Source organism: Hyperolius riggenbachi, chromosome 8, assembly GCF_040937935.1.
Source record: "Hyperolius riggenbachi isolate aHypRig1 chromosome 8, aHypRig1.pri, whole genome shotgun sequence".
Classification (NCBI taxonomy): Eukaryota; Metazoa; Chordata; class Amphibia; order Anura; family Hyperoliidae; genus Hyperolius; species Hyperolius riggenbachi.
In genome coordinates, this window is record NC_090653.1 from 280,607,827 (window position 1) to 280,628,666 (window position 20,840).

Consider the following 20,840-nt stretch of genomic DNA (forward strand, 5'->3'; position numbering starts at 1 on the left):
AGGACAGATATGGATAAGGAAATAACATGGGATGTCGAACTCTCTTGCACAGACCAATCACATCACCTAATGAGTCTCAGCCAGAAATGGATTAAGATGAAATATGGCCTTCGGCAAGATGGCAGTTTTTGCCCACCACTGATGCTCAGTTGGCTTTTACTTTTTTTGTAATATTTGGTGGGAGTTTAGCATTCACCTGGCCCCTAGACCCTAAAAATCTCCTAACCAATAAGATCAGATTCACGGAATCGATTTGAAAATCGGATCAACTTCATTAGTCTGATCAGATTGGTTAGGAGATTTTTTTTTCCATTAGTGGTCACAAACGATCATTTCCGATCATTTATATGAAGAATCGTTCGTAATTGATCGTTCAGCAGATTGTATTGTTAGTGGCCACCTTTAGCTCTGAAGTGGATGCCGCTGTGTCAGATTTTATCTGGGATCAGCGCTATCTAGTGGCAGACAGTTTTTCCTATGTCAGTGAAGATCATCATCAGCAAATTATGATTGCGCGAAATTTCGCTTAAATTTTCGTTATTATGCCCATACGTAGTCACAATTTGTAAAATCGATTGATTTCGTATTGCATAATTTTTGCGTAATTTTGTGCTGGCTTTAGCGGTGAATAGCAAAACCCCCCTACATACTTTTGTCACCACAATTGCTACATATGTTCAGAGGAATAGAAAAATAATTTTTCAAAAAGACTTTATAGTTTTTTGAGAAGATTGGTTTTATAACTGCAAAGGAAAAATGTTTTTGTTTTTTTTTTAATTCAGAAAAATGACAATTTATAAACCATTTTTCCTTTGCATTTTTAAAATCAATTTTCTCAAAAACCAGTCTTTTTGAAAAAAAAATGTTTTTGACTTGTACTTACTATTCTCCCTAAAGAGAACCCGAGGTGGGCAGATGGGACACAGAGGCAGGTTCTCTGCCTAATGACATGGCTCTGTGTCCCCCAAACGCCGCTCTCTGCCCCCCCTACCGACGCGCAGTGGCGTACCTAGGGCATTTGACACCCGGTGCTGGGTATTATAAGACACACACCCCCCCAAAAAAGTAAAGGGGCACAAAATGGGTGGGGCTATAACATGCGGCGTGCAAAAAAATAGGCGTGGTCATGACCAGATGAGGGTGGAGCTAACTGTAATTTAAAGTGAACCCGAGGTGAGAGTGATATGGAGGCTGCCATATTTATTTCCTTTTAAACAATACTAGTTGCCTGCCAGCCCTGCTGATCTATTTGGCTGCAGTAGTGAACTGTATTACACCAGAAACAAGCATGCTTGTTCAGGGTCTATGGTTGAAAGAATTAGAAGCAGAGGACCAGCACGACAGCCAGGCAACTGGTATTGCTTAAAAGGAGATAAATATGACAGCATCAATATTATTCTCACCTCGGGTTCCCTTTAAAAGTGCAACACAAAGACAGTGGGCCCAAGTTTTGGTGACCCTTTCCCCAGAAAATGCACATAATTGTGCAGGTTTTCTCAAGAAAATACACATAATGTGAGCAGATTTGCATAGAAAATATGTTCAATCATGTCGGCAAATTTGACCAGAAAACATGTTCAATCATGTCGGCAAATTTTACCAGAAAATAGTTCAATCATGTCAGCAGATTTGATTAGAAAATACGTGCAATCATGTCGGCAGATTTGCCCAGAAAATACATGCAATCATGTAGCAGATTTGCCCAGAAAATACGTGGAATCATGTGGCAGATTTGCCTAGAAAATACATGCAATCATGTAGCAGATTTGACTAGAAAATACATGCAATCATGTAGCAGATTTGACCAGAAAATACATGCAATCATGTAGCAGATTTAACCAGAAAATACATGCAATCATGTCGGCAGATTTGACCAGAAAATACGTGCAATCATGTCGGCAGATTTGACCAGAAAATACATGCAATCATGTAGAAGATTTGACCAGAAAATACATGCAATCATGTAGCAGATTTGACCAGAAAATACATGCAATCATGTGGCAGACCTGGCCAGAAAACACTTCAATCGTGTAGCAGACCTGGCCAGAACATACACGATACACCTGGCTGCTAATATAAATAAAAAAATAAAAAAACATTTACTCACCTAAAGCAGAGCTCCTGTCCCGGCCTCCGTCCGGTGCACAGCTCCCACGATCCTCTGCAGCCAGCAACTGAAACTCCCACGCAGAGAGCAGGGCTACGGGAAAATGGCACCCAAAGCCCTGCACTGCAGACTCAAAGTCTCCAGAGCAGGGCTTCGAACGACATTTACCGTAGCAGCTGCTGGCTGCTGCTGCGGTGAACTGACATGGCGTCTATTAGATGCCGAAAGTCAGTTCACGCTGGGGGGGTGCTTGGGGAATTTTAGGGGGTGTTTCAGCACCCAAAGCACCCCCCCCCCCCCCCCCGGTGCCGCCACTGCCCCCAGTATCGGTAGCTAGCACAGTTGCCCCCAGTATAGGTAGCTAGTTGCCCCCGGTGAAGGTAGTTTAGTTGCCCCAATGTAGCTGCCCCCAGTATAGCTAGTATAGGTGCTCCCAGGATCAGCAGCTTGGCTGCTGGCCCCAATGTAGGTAATGCTGCTGCCCCCAGTGTAGCTAGTATAGTGGCCCCCAGTATAGCTAGTATAGTGCCCTCGGTATAGTTGCCCCCCAGTATAGCTAGTATCGTGGCCTCCAGTATAGCTAGTATAGTGGCCCCCATAGCTGCCCCCAGTATAGCTAGTATAGTGGCCCCCAGTGTAGGTAGTATAGCTGCCCCCAGTGTAGCTAGTATAGTGGCCCCAAGGTAGCTAGTAAAGTTGCCCCCAGTGTAGCTAGTATAGTGGCCCCCATTGTAGCTGGTATGGTGCCCCCCCCCCAGTGAAGGTAGTATAGTGGGCCCCCATTGTAGGTAGTATAGTGGCCCCCAGTATAGCTAGAAGGAGGGGTGACAGGGATAGCGACGGGGAGGGGGGACATATCCCCCCCTCCCTCACCTGGGTCCCCTGCTTCTGCCTCTCTTCCCCTCCAAAATGCGGGCAGCAAACAGGCAGGGCGGGCGGGCGGAGAATACTCACATCACTTCAGCGTATCAGCCGCTGGAACGCTGCGTCGCCGTCAAGTGCCTCTTCTGCGCCTCCAATGATTGGAGGCACAGAAGAGGCACATGAGGGCGACGCAGCATTCCAGCGGCTGATATGCGCAAGTCATACTACTTGGAAGGGGGTAAAATTGGTCTGTGATCTTGCCTTTTCCAAAGACTTTTATCTCAGGTGTGCATGTAGCACACATAAGTGATTCTCAACATGGCCTTTATTCTTTATAAAGACCCTCCTTGAAAAAGATTTATAAAAAAGATGCTGGCCAGCCTCCCTGCTCGTGGCACACTTTTTTGGCAGTTGGACAGAGAAAATGCCATTTACTAAGTGCTTTTGAAAATAAAGAATCCCCTGAGAACCCCCCATGAGATGAGCTGGTCTCAAACCTGCCCATTCTGTCAGATTTCTACTACTCAAGTCACAGCAACGTATGAGAAAAGTAATTTATAGCACATTTTACATTGGGAGAAATGTACCGTACTTCTCATTTGTATATGTTTACATGTACTTTCAATTTTACGAGTTTCGCGATTAGTGGTCCTTTAAGAGTAATATTCTGTTCACTGAAAAAACACCACTTGACTGGAGATGTAGGTGGGGATATTTCTGTCTGTCTATGGACTTTTGTTTGACTTAGCAGTATCTCCCCTCTGGATGGGGGCACCAGTCAGATACGGCAGCTAACCTGACAACCTCTGTATTGTAGGGATGGAGGAAATAAACGCCATGCCGTCGCCTAGGATCCTGAAGACTCACTTGCCCGTCCAGTTGGTTCCTCCATCTTTCTGGAGACACAAGTGCAAGGTACCGCTCCTGTGAGATGTTGGTGAATCTTCCCTCCCCCCCCCTCATGTGATACACAAATAATATGTCTTCCCTGCAGGTCATTTACGTGGCAAGAAACGCCAAAGATACGCTGACGTCCTATTTCCACTTTGATAAACACGTCGGGATTCACCCAGATCCGGAGCCGTTTGAAGAATACGTCCGGAGATTCATGAAGGGAGACGGTGAGGAGAAATACAGTTGTGATGATGGTTCCTGTGGTTAGAGTAACCTGAGGGTCATCTAGGACCTTGGTTCTCAAAATGTGGTACCCTTACCCGAAGGGGTACTTCTGATGGATCCTCGGGGTACTCCGGCTTAACCACTTGAGGACCCACCCTTTACCCCCCCTTAAGGACCAGCGCTGTTTTAGCTGATCTGTGCTGGGTGGGCTCTGCAGCCCCCAGCACAGATCAGGGTGCAGGCAGAGCGACCAGATCGCCCCCCTTTTTTCCCCACTAGGGGGATGATGTGCAGGGGGGGTCTGATCGCTCCTCCTGGCTGGCATGTTGCGGGGGGGGGCACCTCAAAGCCCCCCTCCGCGGCGAAATCCTCCCCCTCCCTCTCCTACCTGGCCCCCCCTGTTGAACCGGGCTGCACAGGACGCTATCCGTCCTGTGCAGCCAGTGACAGGCTGTCCCCTGTCACATGGCGGCGATCCCCGGCCGCTGATTGGCCGGGGATTGCCGATCTGCCTTATGGCGCTGCTGCGCAGCAGCGCCGTACAATGTAAACAAAGCGGATTATTTCCGCTTGTGTTTACATTTAGCCTGCGAGCCGCCATCGGCGGCCCGCAGGCTATTCACGGAGCCCCCCGCCGTGAATTGACAGGAAGCAGCCGCTCGCGCGAGCGGCTGCTTCCTGATTAATCAGCCTGCAGCTGGCGACGCAATACTGCGTCGCTGGTCCTGCAGCTGCCACTTTGCCGACGCACGGTATAAGCGTGCGGTCGGCAAGTGGTTAAAGAAAATCTGTAATGAAAAAAACTCCCCTGGGGGGTACTCACCTCGGGTGGGGGGAGTCTCCGGATCCTATTGAGGCTTCCCCCGTCCTCCTCGATCCCACGGCGGCGGAGAAAATCCTCCCGGCGCGGCGGCAATGTAAATATTTACCTTTTGGCTCCAGCGCAGGCGCAGTATCCGCTCTTCCCAGGGAGATAGGCGAAAATAGCCGATCTCCGAAGGAGATCGGCTATTTCTGCCTATCTCTGTCAGAAGAGCCGCAACAGCGCCCCCGCTGGAGCCTGGAAAGGTAAATATCGCACAGGCTGTCGGATTTGTCGCCTGTGCGTTCCGGGGGCTACAGCAAGACCGCCGTGGGACACGGGAGGACGGGGGAAGCCTCGATAGGATCCAGAGGCTTCCCCCTACTGAGGTGACTACCCCCCAGGGAAACTTTTTTTTCAGTACAGGTTTTCTTTAATATAGTTAATCGAATATAAGAAGTTTAGAGTTTTTAGACCAGGCTTTCTCAACCAGGGTTCCTTAAGTACACTGCAGGGGTTCCTTGGCATTTTCCCCCATCGTGGGGGAAGTATAATAGATCCCATTATAATAAGGGGTGCTGTAATAAGAAGCACTAATTTGGTGGTCAGAATAATAATAAGTACATAAATAAAAAGCTCTAGGATAAGGAGACAGTATAATGAGAGGCACTGTAATAGGGGGTAGTGAAATAAACTTAACCTACTTTTAAAGACCATGCCTGCTGCAAAATAAATGCAGGGATTCCTTGAGATCCAAAAGTTATTTGCAGGGTTCCTCCAGGGTGCAAAGGTTGAGAAAGGCTGTTTTAGACTAAATTAAATAATATAAACAAGAACACCAAATAATCGTAGCTAACTAAACACAATAGTTGCTTGGCAATTGTTTAGAAACAATATATATATATATATATATATATATATATATATATATATATATATATATATATAACATATAGCACTATTAGATAGATCTTTGTCAAGGGGTACTTGAGATAATCTTTACCATACCGGAGCTGTTTTTGGTGAGCACGGCTTTCATAAAGGGGTGCATACCAATAAAATGTTGAGAAATACACTGATCTAGGAGACAAAAGTGTACCAGAAGCCCAATGCCACAGAACCATTTTGTGCTCGACGTAACAAATTTGCTATTAATATGTACTCACAAAGGTGGGCTGCAAACCCTTACAACCACCATCAGAGCCTATGGGAAAATAACCGTCTCCACTCGGTTTTCCAGGTCTGTAGTACAGGAACTGGTTGGTCGCACTCCCAGGGCTCTTTAGAATAAGATTAAAAATCTAACCCTTCTCATGAGGTGTAACACAACAAAAAACAAGGCTGCATGAAAACGTGCAAGTGTATAATTAGAAATTCACATAAAATGGGAGAGGTGGTATGAGTCTTACTTCTCTTGAAGAATTCAGGCCAGCCTAACAGCCTACAACTAGTTGTAGTGTGTGTACAGGAGGCACTGGGCATAATGCGCATTGGAGGCACCAGGTGTAGTGTGTACAGCAGGCTTTTGGGGTAGTGTGAACAGGAGGCACGGGGTATAGTGTGTGTACAGAGGGCACTGGGTGCAGTGTGTACAGAAGACACAGGGTGTAGTGTGTGTACAGGAGGCATGGGTGTAGTGTGTGTACAGGAAGCACCAGGTGTAGTGTTTGTACAGGAGGCACCAGGTGTAATATATTTGCATGAGGCACTGGATGTAGTATGTGTACAAGAGGCACAGGGTGTAGTATATGTAGATGAGGCATGGGGTGTAGTGTTTGCACAGGAGGCACCAGGTGTAGTATATGGACATGAGTCACTGGGTGAAGTGTGTGTACAGGAGGCGCCGGGTGTAGTATATGTACATGAGGCACCAGGTGCAGTATATGTACATGAGGCACCAGGTGTCCAGGTGTAGTGTTTGTACGGGAGGTACCATGTGTAGTATATGTACATGAGGCACTGGGTGTAGTGTGTATACAGGCAGCCCTGGGTGTAGTGTGTATACAGGAGGCACCAGGTGTAGTATATTTATGAGGCACCAGGTATAGTGTGTGTAGAGGAGGCACCAGGTGTAGTATATGTACATGAGGCACCAGGCGTAGTGTGTACAGGTGGCACAAGGTGTAGTGTGTACAGGACCCACTAGGTATAGTGTGTGTAGAGGAGGCACCAGGTGTAGTATATGTACATGAGGCACAGGGTGTAGTATGTATACAGGCAGCACCAGGTGTAGTATATGTACATGAGGCGCCAGGTGTAGTATATGTATGAGGCACCAGGCGTAGTGTGTACAGGAGGCACCAGGTGTAGTATATGTACATGAGGCACCAGGTGTAATGTGTACAGGTGGCACAAGGTGTAGTGTGTACAGGACCCACTAGGTATAGTGTGTGTAGAGGAGGCACCAGGTGTAGTATATGTACATGAGGCACAGGGTGTAGTATGTATACAGGCAGCACCAGGTGTAGTATATGTACATGAGGCGCCAGGTGTAGTATATGTATGAGGCACCAGGCGTAGTGTTTGTACAGGAGGTACCATGTGTAGTATATGTACATGAGGCACAGGGTGTAGTATGTATACAGGAGGTACCATGTGTAGTATATGTACATGAGGCGCCAGGTGTAGTATATGTATGAGGCACCAGGTGTAGTGTTTGTACAGGAGGTACCATGTGTAGTATATGTACATGAGGCACAGGGTGTAGTGTGTATACAGGCAGCCCTGGGTGTAGTGTGTATACAGGAGGCACCAGGTGTAGTGCTTGTACATGAGGCACCAGGCGTAGTATATGTACATGAGGCACCAGGCGTAGTGTGTACAGGTGGCACAAGGTGTAGTGTGTACAGGACCCACCAGGTATAGTGTGTGTAGAGGAGGCACAAGGTGTAGTATATGTACATGAGGCACAGGGTGTAGTATGTATACAGGCAGCACCAGGTGTAGTATATGGACATGAGTCACTGGGTGTAGTGTGTGTACAGGAGGCGCCGGGTGTAGTATATGTACATGAGGCACCAGGTGCAGTATATGTACATGAGGCACCAGGTGTCCAGGTGTAGTGTTTGTACGGGAGGTACCATGTGTAGTATATGTACCAGAGGCACTGGGTGTAGTGTGTATACAGACAGCCCTGGGTGTAGTGTGTATACAGGAGGCACCAGGTGTAGTGCTTGTACATGAGGCACCAGGTGTAGTATATGTACATGAGGCACCAGGTGTAGTATATGTACATGAGGCACCAGGTGTAGTATATGTACATGAGGCACCAGGTGTAGTATATGTACATGAGGCACCAGGCGTAGTGTGTACAGAAGGCGCCAGGTGTAGTATATGTACATGAGGCGCCAGGTGTAGTATATGTACATGAGGCACCAGGCGTAGTGTGTACAGGAGGCGCCAGGTGTAGTATATGTACATGAGGCACCAGGCGTAGTGTGTACAGGAGGCACCAGGTGTAGTATATGTACATGAGGCACCAGGTGTAGTATATGTACATGAGGCGCCAGGTGTAGTATATGTACATGAGGCGCCAGGTGTAGTATATGTACATGAGGCACCAGGCGTAGTGTGTACAGGAGGCGCCAGGTGTAGTGTGTACATGAGGCACCAGGTGTAGTATATGTACATGAGGCGCCAGGTGTAGTGTGTACATGAGGCGCCAGGTGTAGTATATGTATGAGGCACCAGGCGTAGTGTGTACAGGAGGCACCAGGTGTAGTATATGTACATGAGGCACCAGGTGTAATGTGTACAGGAGGCGCCAGGTGTAGTATATGTACATGAGGCACCAGGTGTAATGTGTACAGGAGGCGCCAGGTGTAGTATATGTACATGAGGCCAGAGCCGGGACAAGGTCCTCCAGCACCCAAGGCTGAGACACCAAAGTGCGCCCCTCCATCCCTCCCCCCCAGCCGTCACACACTGATTGCTATTAGACTAAGAGGTGCCACGGGGCCCACAACCTCCCCAACACCTTAATCTCTAGTTATCTGGCTTGCAGTCACTGCCATGTATCCCCTTTTCTTATTTCTTTCTGCTTCAAACACAATTAGGAATGACAACTGAATGAATTCTGCGCCCCCTCCTACACTGCGCCCTGAGGCTGGAGCCTCTCCAGCCTATGCCTCGGCCCGGCCCTGCATGAGGCACCAGGCGTAGTGTGTACAGGAGGCACCAGGTGTAGTATATGTACATGAGGCACCAGGTGTAATGTGTACAGGAGGCACCAGGTGTAGTGTGTACAGGACCCACCAGGTATAGTGTGTGTAGAGGAGGCACCATTGATCACTTGAAAATTAGGACAGCTGTATGGCTGTACCATGGACCCTGGTGTCTTCATGCATTACAATAAGCAAATAATGCAGGATTGCTAGCTTGTGCTCACACAGACTGGCCACAATGTACAGGATGGAGTTCCATCCAGGCACAGTGTCACAAATGAGTCTATACAGCGACACCTTCTATTGGTTCTGGATTTTGCCAAGAGTCATGGTGGCAGTAAGAGACTTGACTGCAAGCCTGTTGTCCCAGTAAATCCTCCAATCTGGGGTATGTGCATAAGAACTGCTGCACCACAAGGTTCAGTACGTGCATAAAGCAAGGTACATGTGTTATTATGTGGCACATGGGCAGTAAGGTTGGCCAATTTTCGCACACAACATTGCCGGTTGTGAGCTGGGATGGCATCAGCCAATCCTCAACTTCCTTTTGCAATGTGGACAAGAGTCCTTTGGTGGAAGTCCGATACGCGTCAGACAGCTCTTGAGCCCAGCCTCGCTCAGTGGACAGCAGCATTCTGGGGGTAAGTGGGTCCATCCATTAGACGGTGTTGTACAGCTCATTACACCTGAGTTGTCAGTCATTTGTAGATGTATGCATATTATTGGCAGTTTATTTGGATTTTACACCCATTAGATATGACTTTCTCCCCTGATGTTTGCGAAAGATTTGTATATTTTTTCTACAGTATTTAGATATATTGTCTGCTGTGCGTAGAGTGTGGAGCTCTGATCTTTTTTAATTGTTTTTATGAGCATTCCTTAAATAAAGCTTATTATTATTGATCTTGCATGGAGTTGCACTTTTTTGCTATTGGGTTCAGTATGGACTTCTTTTTGGTATGCCTTTGGGGGAGTAACTTTTCTCGCCCAAGGACACACGTTTCAGCACTGCCTGGCAACGCGTGTGCTTGAGGAAGCCATTGTGGTGTGGCCACTTAACCATTGTTTCTTCTGCTGCTGGCCTTTCAGGAGGAGGGTCGAAAAGAGTGGCGGAACTGGTAGAAGGAATGCAGGAGGAGGAGGCGGGAGAGGACAGGGGTGGCTGATGCTTTCCCACCACCCTCCTCGGCTAGGGTACGAGGCGCTGTAATGCCTCTTACAGACTACTGCCCACTGAGTGATATATGGTCACCCAGTAAGCGGTAAAGAACAGGTAGCGTCCCACTCCATGCCTGTTTGTCCAGCTGTCCATGACGATGAAGATTTGGCTAGATAGCGAGAATCCCATTCCCTAGTAGAGGTTGTCCATAGCATACTCATGTAACTCTGTGTGGGTAAAGTACTGCCTGCTTGGTATATTCACCTGGCAATCGGTATAGGCCATCAGCTCACTGAAGAAAACGGAGTCCACAATTCTGAATGGTGGCAGCAGTAAGGCTACATGTGACCTTTGGGTTTGTTGGCGCCACCATGGAAGTAGAAAAAATTGGCCAACCGAAATTGGATATGTGTACCAGTCTGTTCCCGGATCGGAACGGATCAAATGTTAACCTATGGATCCATTCCAATCCGTCCGTTCAACCTGATAGGTTCCACACGTTCCGCTGAACGGACTGCAAATTTCCTGCAGCACCAATTTTTACGGGCTGCTGAACCCAGCAGAACGGAAATGGAAGCTTAAGCCCTGCACTGGGGGCAGTGAGAGGACGGAATGTTTCATCACACTAGTAAAGAAACGGACCATTCTAAGGGGCAAAATTCACTTGGGGGGGGGGGGGGGGGGAGAGGGGGCTGGAGCGGGGATGAAATGAAATGGAACGGAAGCAACCGAACGGAAACGGATCGGTTTGCCACTCTAACGCAAGTGTGAACTGGGCCTAAAGCTAATGATTTGGCATTTTATGAGCAACTGTTGATGCCTGTAACCCTGCACTCGGGGTGAACATTTTGTTTTGATCACAGGGGGTCCCGTAGAGGTTAGGGTTGGCAAGATCCTCAGACTGGTTTGACTGGTATACACCAAAGAAATTGAGTCTAAAGCCATACTATTGCGCCATAATAAGTGCCTCAGCAGAAGTAAAAAACACAATGAACACTTAAAGAAAGAGATCATCTGTCTGAGAAATAAATATGCGTGTGAACCAGTTAAGGCTTCCATATACAAACCTTTATTAATTACACCTCAACACAAAAAGATCTAAAATCATTTAAATTGAGAACACAGACATTGGGGGTTCTGGTACAATAATCATATATCACACAGATACCAACAACGTATCTCACAGGAATATATTGCAGCACGGACAAAATAATGCCAAATCTCAGGTACAACAACAAACCTGGTTGTAACTACGCACCCTATGTGCACACACAGGGGTGCCTCTAGTCATTTTGTCACTCCAGGCGAAAAAACCTGTGGCACCCCCCCCCCAGCCCCTCCCCCCAGGAAAATAATCATAATGCAGCATCGTTTCACCAGAAAATAATCATAATGTAGCAGTGTTTCACCAGAAAATACACTTATTGCAGCAGCATTTCACCAGAAATTAATCATAGGGCAGCAGCGTTTCACCAGAAAATAATCATAATGGGGCAGCGTTGTCAGAAAATAATCGTAATGCGGAAGCGTTTCACCAGAAAATACACGTAATCCGAGCAGAGGGAAAGAGTAGAGAGGGAGAGGCAGCATAAGATGTAAGAGGGGGGTACAGGAACAGAGAGGGGGAGGGATAGACAGCAGAAGATGGAAGAGGGTGCAGAGAAACAGAGGGGAGAGGGAGAGACAGTATAAGATGGAAGAGAGTGCAGAGGAACAGAGAGGGGTAGAGACAGCATAAGATGGAAGAGGGGGCAGAGGAACAGAGAGGGGAGAGGGAGAGACAGCACAGCACTAAAGCACAGGTTTACAGCTTTACCAGCCTACAGCCTAAACAGCTTTCAAAGAAAACTCTAGTATCAAAAGAGCAGGGCACATTCTAGCAGTTATAACAGTACTGGGAGTCTGCACACAGGACAGGAAGTGTTCTTAGCAGCCTGCCTGCATACCTTCTCTTCTGCCTGTGCATTCAGCTTATCATCTCTGGAGTAGTAGTGGATGATTGGTGTCAGGACACCTTCTGGGGAAAAGACACAGGAAACAAAAAACACGGGAGCCCAATAGTGTAATATGTTTAGTCAAAATTGTCAATGTAGAAGATAAGAATCTACTCACAAGAGTGGGTTGCAAGGGGGCAACCGACCACAGGAAGCAGGTGGAGACAATTAACCCGACTCCACTCGGGGAGGTCACTAAGGACCTGGATGCGGTCGCTCTCCTTGGAAAAAAGAAGGGAGGCAGATTTCCACCGTGGTTTAAACCACATATGTTCTGCCTCCACCCCTCACACGGTTATCGTATGGGGGTTAGGGATGCACTAAATGGTTTAAAGAGGCGCCCTGGTGGTATATAAAAGCGTTTAAAAGCAGTTTAAAACCGAGAAAGGTTTGAGGTTGCTTACCTCAAGGACGACAAATCTTTGTAGGGACAAAAGATTTTATTGGTAGCACAGGCAACGCGTTTCACGGGTCTGAGCCCGCTTCCTCAGGCCAATAGCAGTGCCTATATTAGTAAACATGAGACTCCTAAGTATACTAGTATTAAAGATATACATACATTTACAGCATCAGATTGTAATCAGCGATAGCATTGTATCCAGTGTTTCATTTCATATATATTATTACAGATGAAATATTATAAATAAATAATGTACATATTATATTAGGAGTATTTACCCTTGTCTTACGGAGCTGCTGGCGTTTTGTTACATGTTTTATTATATGTTTTCATATGTTTATAAATTAATTATAGGTCTAATTATATGTTTTCATTTATTGATCTGTTCATCATGACAGCACACCTTTCTGGCAATCTCTTTTAATCCAAATTGTCCATAGTAATATGGGCAGAAAATTGTGTGCATATATATAGTTATCAAATTAAAGGAAGTTTTTATTATATTTTTACATTAAGGTGGAAAACTAAAGTTTTTTTTTTTTTTTTCCCCCACCACCTTTTTTAAACAATGTTCCATAATTTTCCATATGTTTGAAAAATCATGTTTTGATTATCTATATACCTCTGGCTGATAAACGCCAGCAGCTCCGTAAGACAAGGGTAAATACTCCTAATATAATATGTACATTATTTATTTATAATATTTCATCTGTAATAATATATATGAAATGAAACACTGGATACAATGCTATCGCTGATTACAATCTGATGCTGTAAATGTATGTATATCTTTAATACTAGTATACTTAGGAGTCTCATGTTTACTAATATAGGCACTGCTATTGGCCTGAGGAAGCGGGCTCAGACCCGTGAAACGCGTTGCCTGTGCTACCAATAAAATCTTTTGTCCCTACAAAGATTTGTCGTCCTTGAGGTAAGCAACCTCAAACCTTTCTCGGTTTTAAACTGCTTTTAAACGCTTTTATATACCACCAGGGCGCCTCTTTAAACCATTTAGTGCATCTCTGGAGTAGTGATGGGTCGTTCGAGAACGAGCCAGCTCTAAGAGCCGGCTCTTTGCTGCGAACGACAAGAGCCGGTTCTCAGTTTTGAAAGAGCCGATGCCTCTGCCACCCCACAGAGCTCTGCTTTGCTCTGCAATAAAGGGCGCTGAGGCATGTTGGGAGATGTAGTCCTCCTCTTGCAGCTTGTAGGAGTGTATGGGGCGGAGCAGAGCAGTAGAAGGAGGGATTGCCCCAGTCAGAGAAGCAGTCTGGAATTGTCATGGAGACGGGGGCAGGGCTTTTACTCCGATTCTGAGTGGTGTTTAGTGATATTTAATGAAGAGCCGATTCAGAGCCGTAAGAGCCGGCTCTTTAATGGGAGCCGATTCAGGAAAGCCGATTCTCTGAAAAGAGCAGGAATTCCCATCACTACTCTGGAGCAGAAACTTCTTTTCTCCCGGGCTGTGTTGCTGTCTTGTGCGGGGGCGGGGCTCCAACATGGACACATCACATTCTTCTCTCTGACTGCATCTGTCCCCTGGCTGTCTCGCTCAAGTGTCTGTGTGCAGCCAGTGACACAGGTTGGGGGTCAGACTGTCAGGGGCATAAGCTGGCTGGCCACTGGCTCCTGGTTTGACTGGCGTGGGGCGGAGTTAAAGGCTGGGCCACACGAGGTAAACACTTTACCTGTGTGGCTACTGAGAAGAAGGGGCACGGCTTTAAAGAAGGAGCCTGGCAGAGAAGAGCAGTATTGATTGCTCTATTGGCTGGGGAGAAGTGGAGGTGGAGGCACTGCTGAGCACATGGTAGTGTGCCGAGCACTGGGGACGGAGTAGGGAGGTAATATAATATAAAAAAAATGGTCACGGCAGCAGAGGCGAGGGAATGCGCCTCACCACCTCATGGCGCCTCACCACCTCATGGCGCCCCAGGCAACCGCCTATACTTGCCTGGTGGGTGAGACGCCCCTGTGCACACAGTAAGTGTGTAAAATACGTGTAAGTGTAAAATACACAACATATACTGCTTACTACCTCACAAAGACAACATTGACTGGTAATCAAAGTCCGTTTACAGTCCTGACTCTGCAGGAAATCTCTGATAGGAATTTTATCACCGCTATAATCACACCAGCTCCTTTTATCTTATTATATATATATATTTTAATTTTCTTGCTCTGAAAAGGAATATTCTTTGGCCTCAATTCACTAACCTTAACTCCTGTCTTTAATAACTCTTCTGAGCTGTTTTACAGTTATCACAATTATATCACCATGGTGATAACTGTAAAACAGCTCAGAAGAGTTATTAAAGACAGGAGTTAAGGTTAGTTAGTTAGTTAAGGTTAGTGAATTGAGGCCCAAATCTAGTAACATTTTCAAGTGTTCAGGGTGTTTTTAGGTATAGGCATTCCAGGCCACTGCCTGGAGTGTCAATGGTCCTGGAGGTAGTCATGCCCCACCCCCAAACTAAGCCCCACCCTGAATGAAGTTACACCTCCCAAACGAAGCAACACCCCCACGTGTGTTTGTTCCTCCTTCTGTCCCTTTGTGCCTCTTTCTGTGTTCTTGTGCAACCTTCAGTCCCCCTGTACAACCTCTGCTACATTGTGCGTCCAGAGATGGATCACGCTACACGCTGTGCGTGTTATCATGCTACATGCAGTAGGAGATGCTGGGCACTAGGGCGAGTGGTGAGTGGACAGGTGGAACCACAGCAGTGGACTCCACAGCAGTGGTTTATATTCTCGTGTGTGTGTGTGTGTGTGTGTGTGTGTGTGTGTGTGTGTGTGTGTGTGTGTTTTTTGTTTTGCTTTTTTGGGGAGGGGGGAGGTGACACAGGACTTCTTGCCTAGAGTGACAAAGAGAATGGAATCACCACTGCAGGTGTTGCATCAAAATTGGGCTGGCTTAGGTGATTTAAAGAGAGTCTGAATCCATAATTAAAATGGCTTTTTTCCTTATATATAGCAGGGGCATGTGTGCCCCTGCTAAAACGCCGCTATCCCGCGGCTAAACGAGGGTCCATTCCCCTCCAAATCCCCCCTGTGCTGCCCGGGGAGCGCTTCTGTGTGAGGCGGGGCTATGAGCTGCAGCCCTGCCTCACACGCGTCTATCAGCGGCGGATCTCCGCCTCTCCCCCGCCCCTCTCAGTCTTCCTTCACTGAGAGAGGCGGAGATCAGCCGCTGATAGACGCGTGTGAGGCAGGGCTGCAGCTCATAGCCCCGCCTCACACGGAAGCGCACAGGGGTAGCAAAATCTAAGACCAAGTTGGTCGTGATTTTGCAGGGGGGGATTTGGAGGGGAAAGGACCCTCGTTCAGCCGCGGGATAGCGGCGTTTTAGCATGTGCCCACGAAACGCATTGTTGTGCCATTGCCAGTAAACATATTTTCTGATTGTCTCACGACATAATTTCATCTACTTATAATCCTGTTTAGTATTCATTTATTTTTGTCTCCATGCGTATTGTGTGTACCGTCTTGTGAGCATTGTTTCCTATCTCCGCAGTGGGCTGGGGCTCCTGGTACGACCACGTGAAAGATTTCTGGGAAGCCAGAGACAAACACAACATTTTATATACATTTTATGAAGATATTAAAAAGGTGAGAAGCAGTCTACACACAAAATACTAATCATCAAATGTTACTGACTTTTACAGGATGATCTCTTACAGGGCTGGTTTAAACTACAATGCGGCCCGAACAAAAGTAACTTGGGGTGCCCCATAGAAAGCCCGCCCCAAGCAAACTCCTAGGACCTATCCCACCGCACTCCCAGCCACATAAAATCATTAGGTGTCCATCATATGTCCCTAAAAGCATTATTGGAGCCCTCATTATTCCCCTTCTCCTCCTCTCCCTTACACAGCGGGGTCTTACCTAATCCAGGCAGGACGCAGGAGGCAGCACCGCGCTCTACACTTCAGACTCCTCCCCATGGCGCCTCTCTTCCTCATTCCCTGCAGGCATGTATGGGGTCACCATAGCTGGAGGGGAGGAGACACAGGAGGCAGCACCATGCTCTACACTCCAGACTCCTCCCCCTGGCGCCTCTCTTCCTCATTCCCTGCAGGCATGTATGAGGTCACCATAGCTGGAGGGGAGGGGACACACAGCGGGGTCTTTCCTAATCCAGGCAGGACACAGGAGGCAGCACCGCACTCTACACTTCGGACTCCTCCCCATGGCGCCTCTCTTCCTCATTCCCTGCAGGCATGTATGGGGTCGCCATAGCTGGAGGGGAGGGGGCATACACCTCTGGGGCCGGGGCAATTGCCCCTTTGCCTTTATTGAAGCCCTGGCCCTGATTTCTTGGAAAGTGAGTACTGTTCAGCCAAATCTTAAGTATGCATAAAGAAGAATGGGGCCAGGCAGCGTCTGGATCCTGAGGGAGGTGAGTTGAAACGTCCGCTGCAGTTCAGGCTCTGTATAGACCTCCCGGTGGCTACCCTGAGTCATGCTCAGGATTACCACTCCTGGCTTCTTTTTTTACGGCTGCCTGACTCGGGGTCACCGCCAGGGAGGTTAAATATCCATTGTTCGCACTGCCCATGCAACCTGCAATGAGGCTATGCTGCAGCACTGTGGTAAACATCAGTGACACAGAAAATGGATTGTACCAGGTTGAAGCCCTGCCCAGAGCATTATCATTCACATGAATTTTACCTTTAGAGTTATTGATGGCCTTCTGTGTGGAATATTCTGATTTCTTCCCAACACAGAACCCCCAACAAGAGATTCGGAAAGTGGCAAAGTTCCTGGGAAAAGAGCTCTCAGAGGATGTATTGAACAAGATTGCAAAGCTCACCACTTTTGAGGTCATGAAGACTAACCCCATGGCCAACGCCTCCGGATTTCCCAAGGAACTTGTGGCCCAGTCAGAGAAATGCTTCATGAGGAAAGGTGAGGCCTGATGTTGTTCCCTATGTGATACGGAAGATGGCATTGGGCGTAATTCCCATGTGTTCTTTTGATCGATATACAGAAATACTCGAGGTTGATTCTCTAACGACATGTACAGCTGCGGTCTTGTGGGCTCTTCAAGCATCCAGTCATGGAGAGCATCTGTTGCTTGGTTCCAGGGTCGGAGTGGGACAATGAGGGCCCACCAGAGAATTACTTTCCAGTGCCTAAGACCCCCTGTCACCAATCTTTCCAACACCCTGACTAGCGATCACTGGTTTGAATGGGCTTCCCTCCCTTTTTTCCTGCTCTGTCCCTCATTCAACAAAAAAGCAGTGCATACTCTATCCACTCCTGCCTGGATGGACAGCAGCCGATAGCATTCTGAGCATACAGTACTTCAGAACTGACGATCATGTATGAGCAGCGCTTGTCAAGTACACATACCCATAACACTCCCGGCCTTGACTGCTGTGCACATCTGGACAAGAGCATGAAATTACAAGGAGCGCAAGTGGAAAGAGAATGTGCTGCTTCTTTGTGCTCTGTGCGACTGGCTGCAGTCAGAGCCACATACAAGTGACAGAGCAGCGCAATGGAGAGAAGCCCATCCAAACCAGAGAACGTGTAAGAAGAAGGATCCCAAAGTACACACGCTGGCATAGATGTAGTGTCAGCTCAGGTGTCCTTTACACAGTGACAATTTACCATTTACGGCAAGACAAGAAAGGACAGCAGGTAGTTTTGAAGTTGTGAAACAGAATGATATCATTTATTGGCTAACTAAAAAGAAAAACAGTGAGCCTTTGGCCAATGAGCCGTCTTCAGACTTTGTTCCTGTATACTGACAAGATGTTAGAGCACACAGCTATATATATCAGCATCAGAAGAAGATACATAGCTTGTTTTGCAAACATAAATGAATGTCATACAGTTGTCATCCTGTTTCAAAACGTCCTGCTTTCACAATACAACTGTACTGCTACTAAAATGAGTCAGGAAAGAGTTAACCTTCCATAGGGGAAAAAACAATCTAACTTTACATTTTACATGTCTCAGGTCTTTTACAGCTGACCAGTAATAAACTATTACAGTGTGTGGGGGAGAGAAAAATTTAGCAGAACTGATAGTGTCTATCTGTGAATGAATGTGTGCATGAAAAAAACTCACCGAACTCAAGAGTTCTGCTACTGAAAATGCCTGGCACTTCTCACAGCACCTTGTATGTCCCCACGCATCATACAGACGACAGGTGAAAGCAAATGCTGACTGTCATCACACACACCAGGAAGTGTGAGCGATGCAGGGATCCTTGGCATTCAAGCAGAATAGAGCAAAGCATGAGAGATGATTCACTTTGACATGTGACCTCTTATCTCTCCTGTGCTTTTTTATCGTCCAAGGCCATGGCCTTTGTGGCCATACTAGAAATCCGGCCCTGGCCCACTCATCCTATGATTTGGAGCTCACACGACTATGTACTCTGTAAAGTGCTGCAGAAGATGCCAGTGCTATAATAATACATATTAATAATAATAGTATGGTAGGACCTTAGACTATTTCTATGGTAGGATTAGATTGCAAGCTCATTTGAGGACAGTCAGTGACATGACTATGCAGGGGTTGCTCCAGTTTTTGTTTTTGTTTTTGAGTGAGGGTGCTATGCAGATACGGTATCCACTGGCGGGGTAGGTAAAAATGCGCCACAGCAGAAAACTGGATATTGCCATGCACCAGAAGGTGCTTGCATTACATATGTCAGGAATTAGATTAGTGCTGCAGAAGATGTTTGTACCATATAAATACATAATAGTAATGTGGTAAGACAGTAGACTATGACTATGGTAGCCAGGGGTACTGCTAAGGTTTTCGTAGCACTAAGCAGCACATAATTTTGCCTCCACACCCTAACCGGACATGGTTAGGATCCTGAAAGACCCAGGGCAGGAAAGCTAAAAGGGAGCAGCAAGCAAAGCACACCATAGTGAAAAAAATGTTGTGGTCAACTGTTATGCAATAGCGTAACTTAAAAGAAGTGGGCCTGAGTTTTTACCCAAAAACATAGTTAGGTAAAGGGGATTATGTCCTCCTTCCTAAAATGACAAATACTGCAACATTAACCCCAAAGTATCAAATGCAGCTATTATGACCATTAAATAATAAATGCAGCGGTCAATACCTAACATAAGAAATGGAGCAAACATTGTACCCCATATAAAATGCAGCAAACATTACGCCCTATATGAAATGCAGTAAATTTTGACATTCCATGTGAAACAAAGCAAACATGACACCACGTATGAGATGCAGCAAGCATTGGGCCACATAAGAAATGCAGTAAACATTATGCCACATAAGAAATGCAGCAAACATTACCCCATATATGAAATGCAGCAAACATTACCCCGTATATGAAATGCAGCAAATGTTACCTCACATATAAAATGCAGCAAAAGTTACCCTACATAGGGTATAGTATAGGTAGAAGGTAGTTTCTCCCTATAAATAACCTGAGGTGCTCCTGGTGGTCGTTGTCCCTCCCATAGGTAGCCAGTGATCCAGCATGAATTCTGTGTTTAACTTAGATAGATTTGCCTATGGTAAGGTATGATGTGAGTGCATACTATGGGAGGCCTCAGAGAGAGAAGATGTCCCTCAATGAAGATGCAGGATATAGAGGAGTGAAGAGGGAAGATGTAATAGTTGTGGGGATCAGTGAATACTTACCCGTTCTGTGTTTTTACCCATCAGGTAAAGTCGGAGACTGGAAGACGCTGTTCTCCGCCCAGCAACTTGAAATCTTTGAGGCGGATTATAAACAACAGATGAGCAACACCACACTGACATTTTCAGATAAGATCTAAAGGATAAGCGCCCCCATGTGGACGAGGAGAGGAGATGCTGAGGGATCTGCTTCTTGTATTCCCTGACTGAATAAAGAGTTCCATTCTGATGCCGTTCATATTTTACCACTGCGAGTTATTGAATTCTTATTTCATGGCTGGATATTTTATTATTAGGATTTGCTGATTGTGGAGACAGGATTTATAGTAGTCATTGACTAGGCCGTCTGGGCCTGGGGATTTGCTGGATTTTAATGTCTTAATTGCCAGTTATCTCTTGGATATCAAGAAGCAATGGGCCATATCCTATTTGAGGTGATAAGTAGCTTGCAAATGTGAACTACTTATCACCTTGACACCACACGAGGATTACCGGCAAATCCTGTTGGCCTTTTCACTCATACGATGGCTGATCGCTAGGGAGCATTACTCAGGTGAAAGCCTGAGCGATGCTCCCATGTCTCAGGCGATGGGGAGCGAG

At 46.7% G+C, this 20,840-nt stretch overlaps 1 protein-coding gene across 1 annotated transcript in view; it reads left to right on the plus strand.

Annotated features, from left to right (window-relative positions):
• The window catches only part of LOC137527927 (sulfotransferase 1C1-like), a 47,774-nt gene extending 27,289 nt beyond the window's left edge, over positions 1-20,485 (plus strand). Inside the window, exons 3-7 of the mRNA XM_068248998.1 lie at positions 3,789-3,886; positions 3,966-4,092; positions 16,123-16,217; positions 17,336-17,516; positions 20,268-20,485. Coding sequence (XP_068105099.1) covers positions 3,789-3,886; positions 3,966-4,092; positions 16,123-16,217; positions 17,336-17,516; positions 20,268-20,380 — 614 coding nt within the window. The 3' untranslated portion in view covers positions 20,381-20,485. The remainder of the gene's footprint in view (positions 1-3,788; positions 3,887-3,965; positions 4,093-16,122; positions 16,218-17,335; positions 17,517-20,267) is intronic.
• Positions 20,486-20,840: the final 355 nt, after the last annotated feature.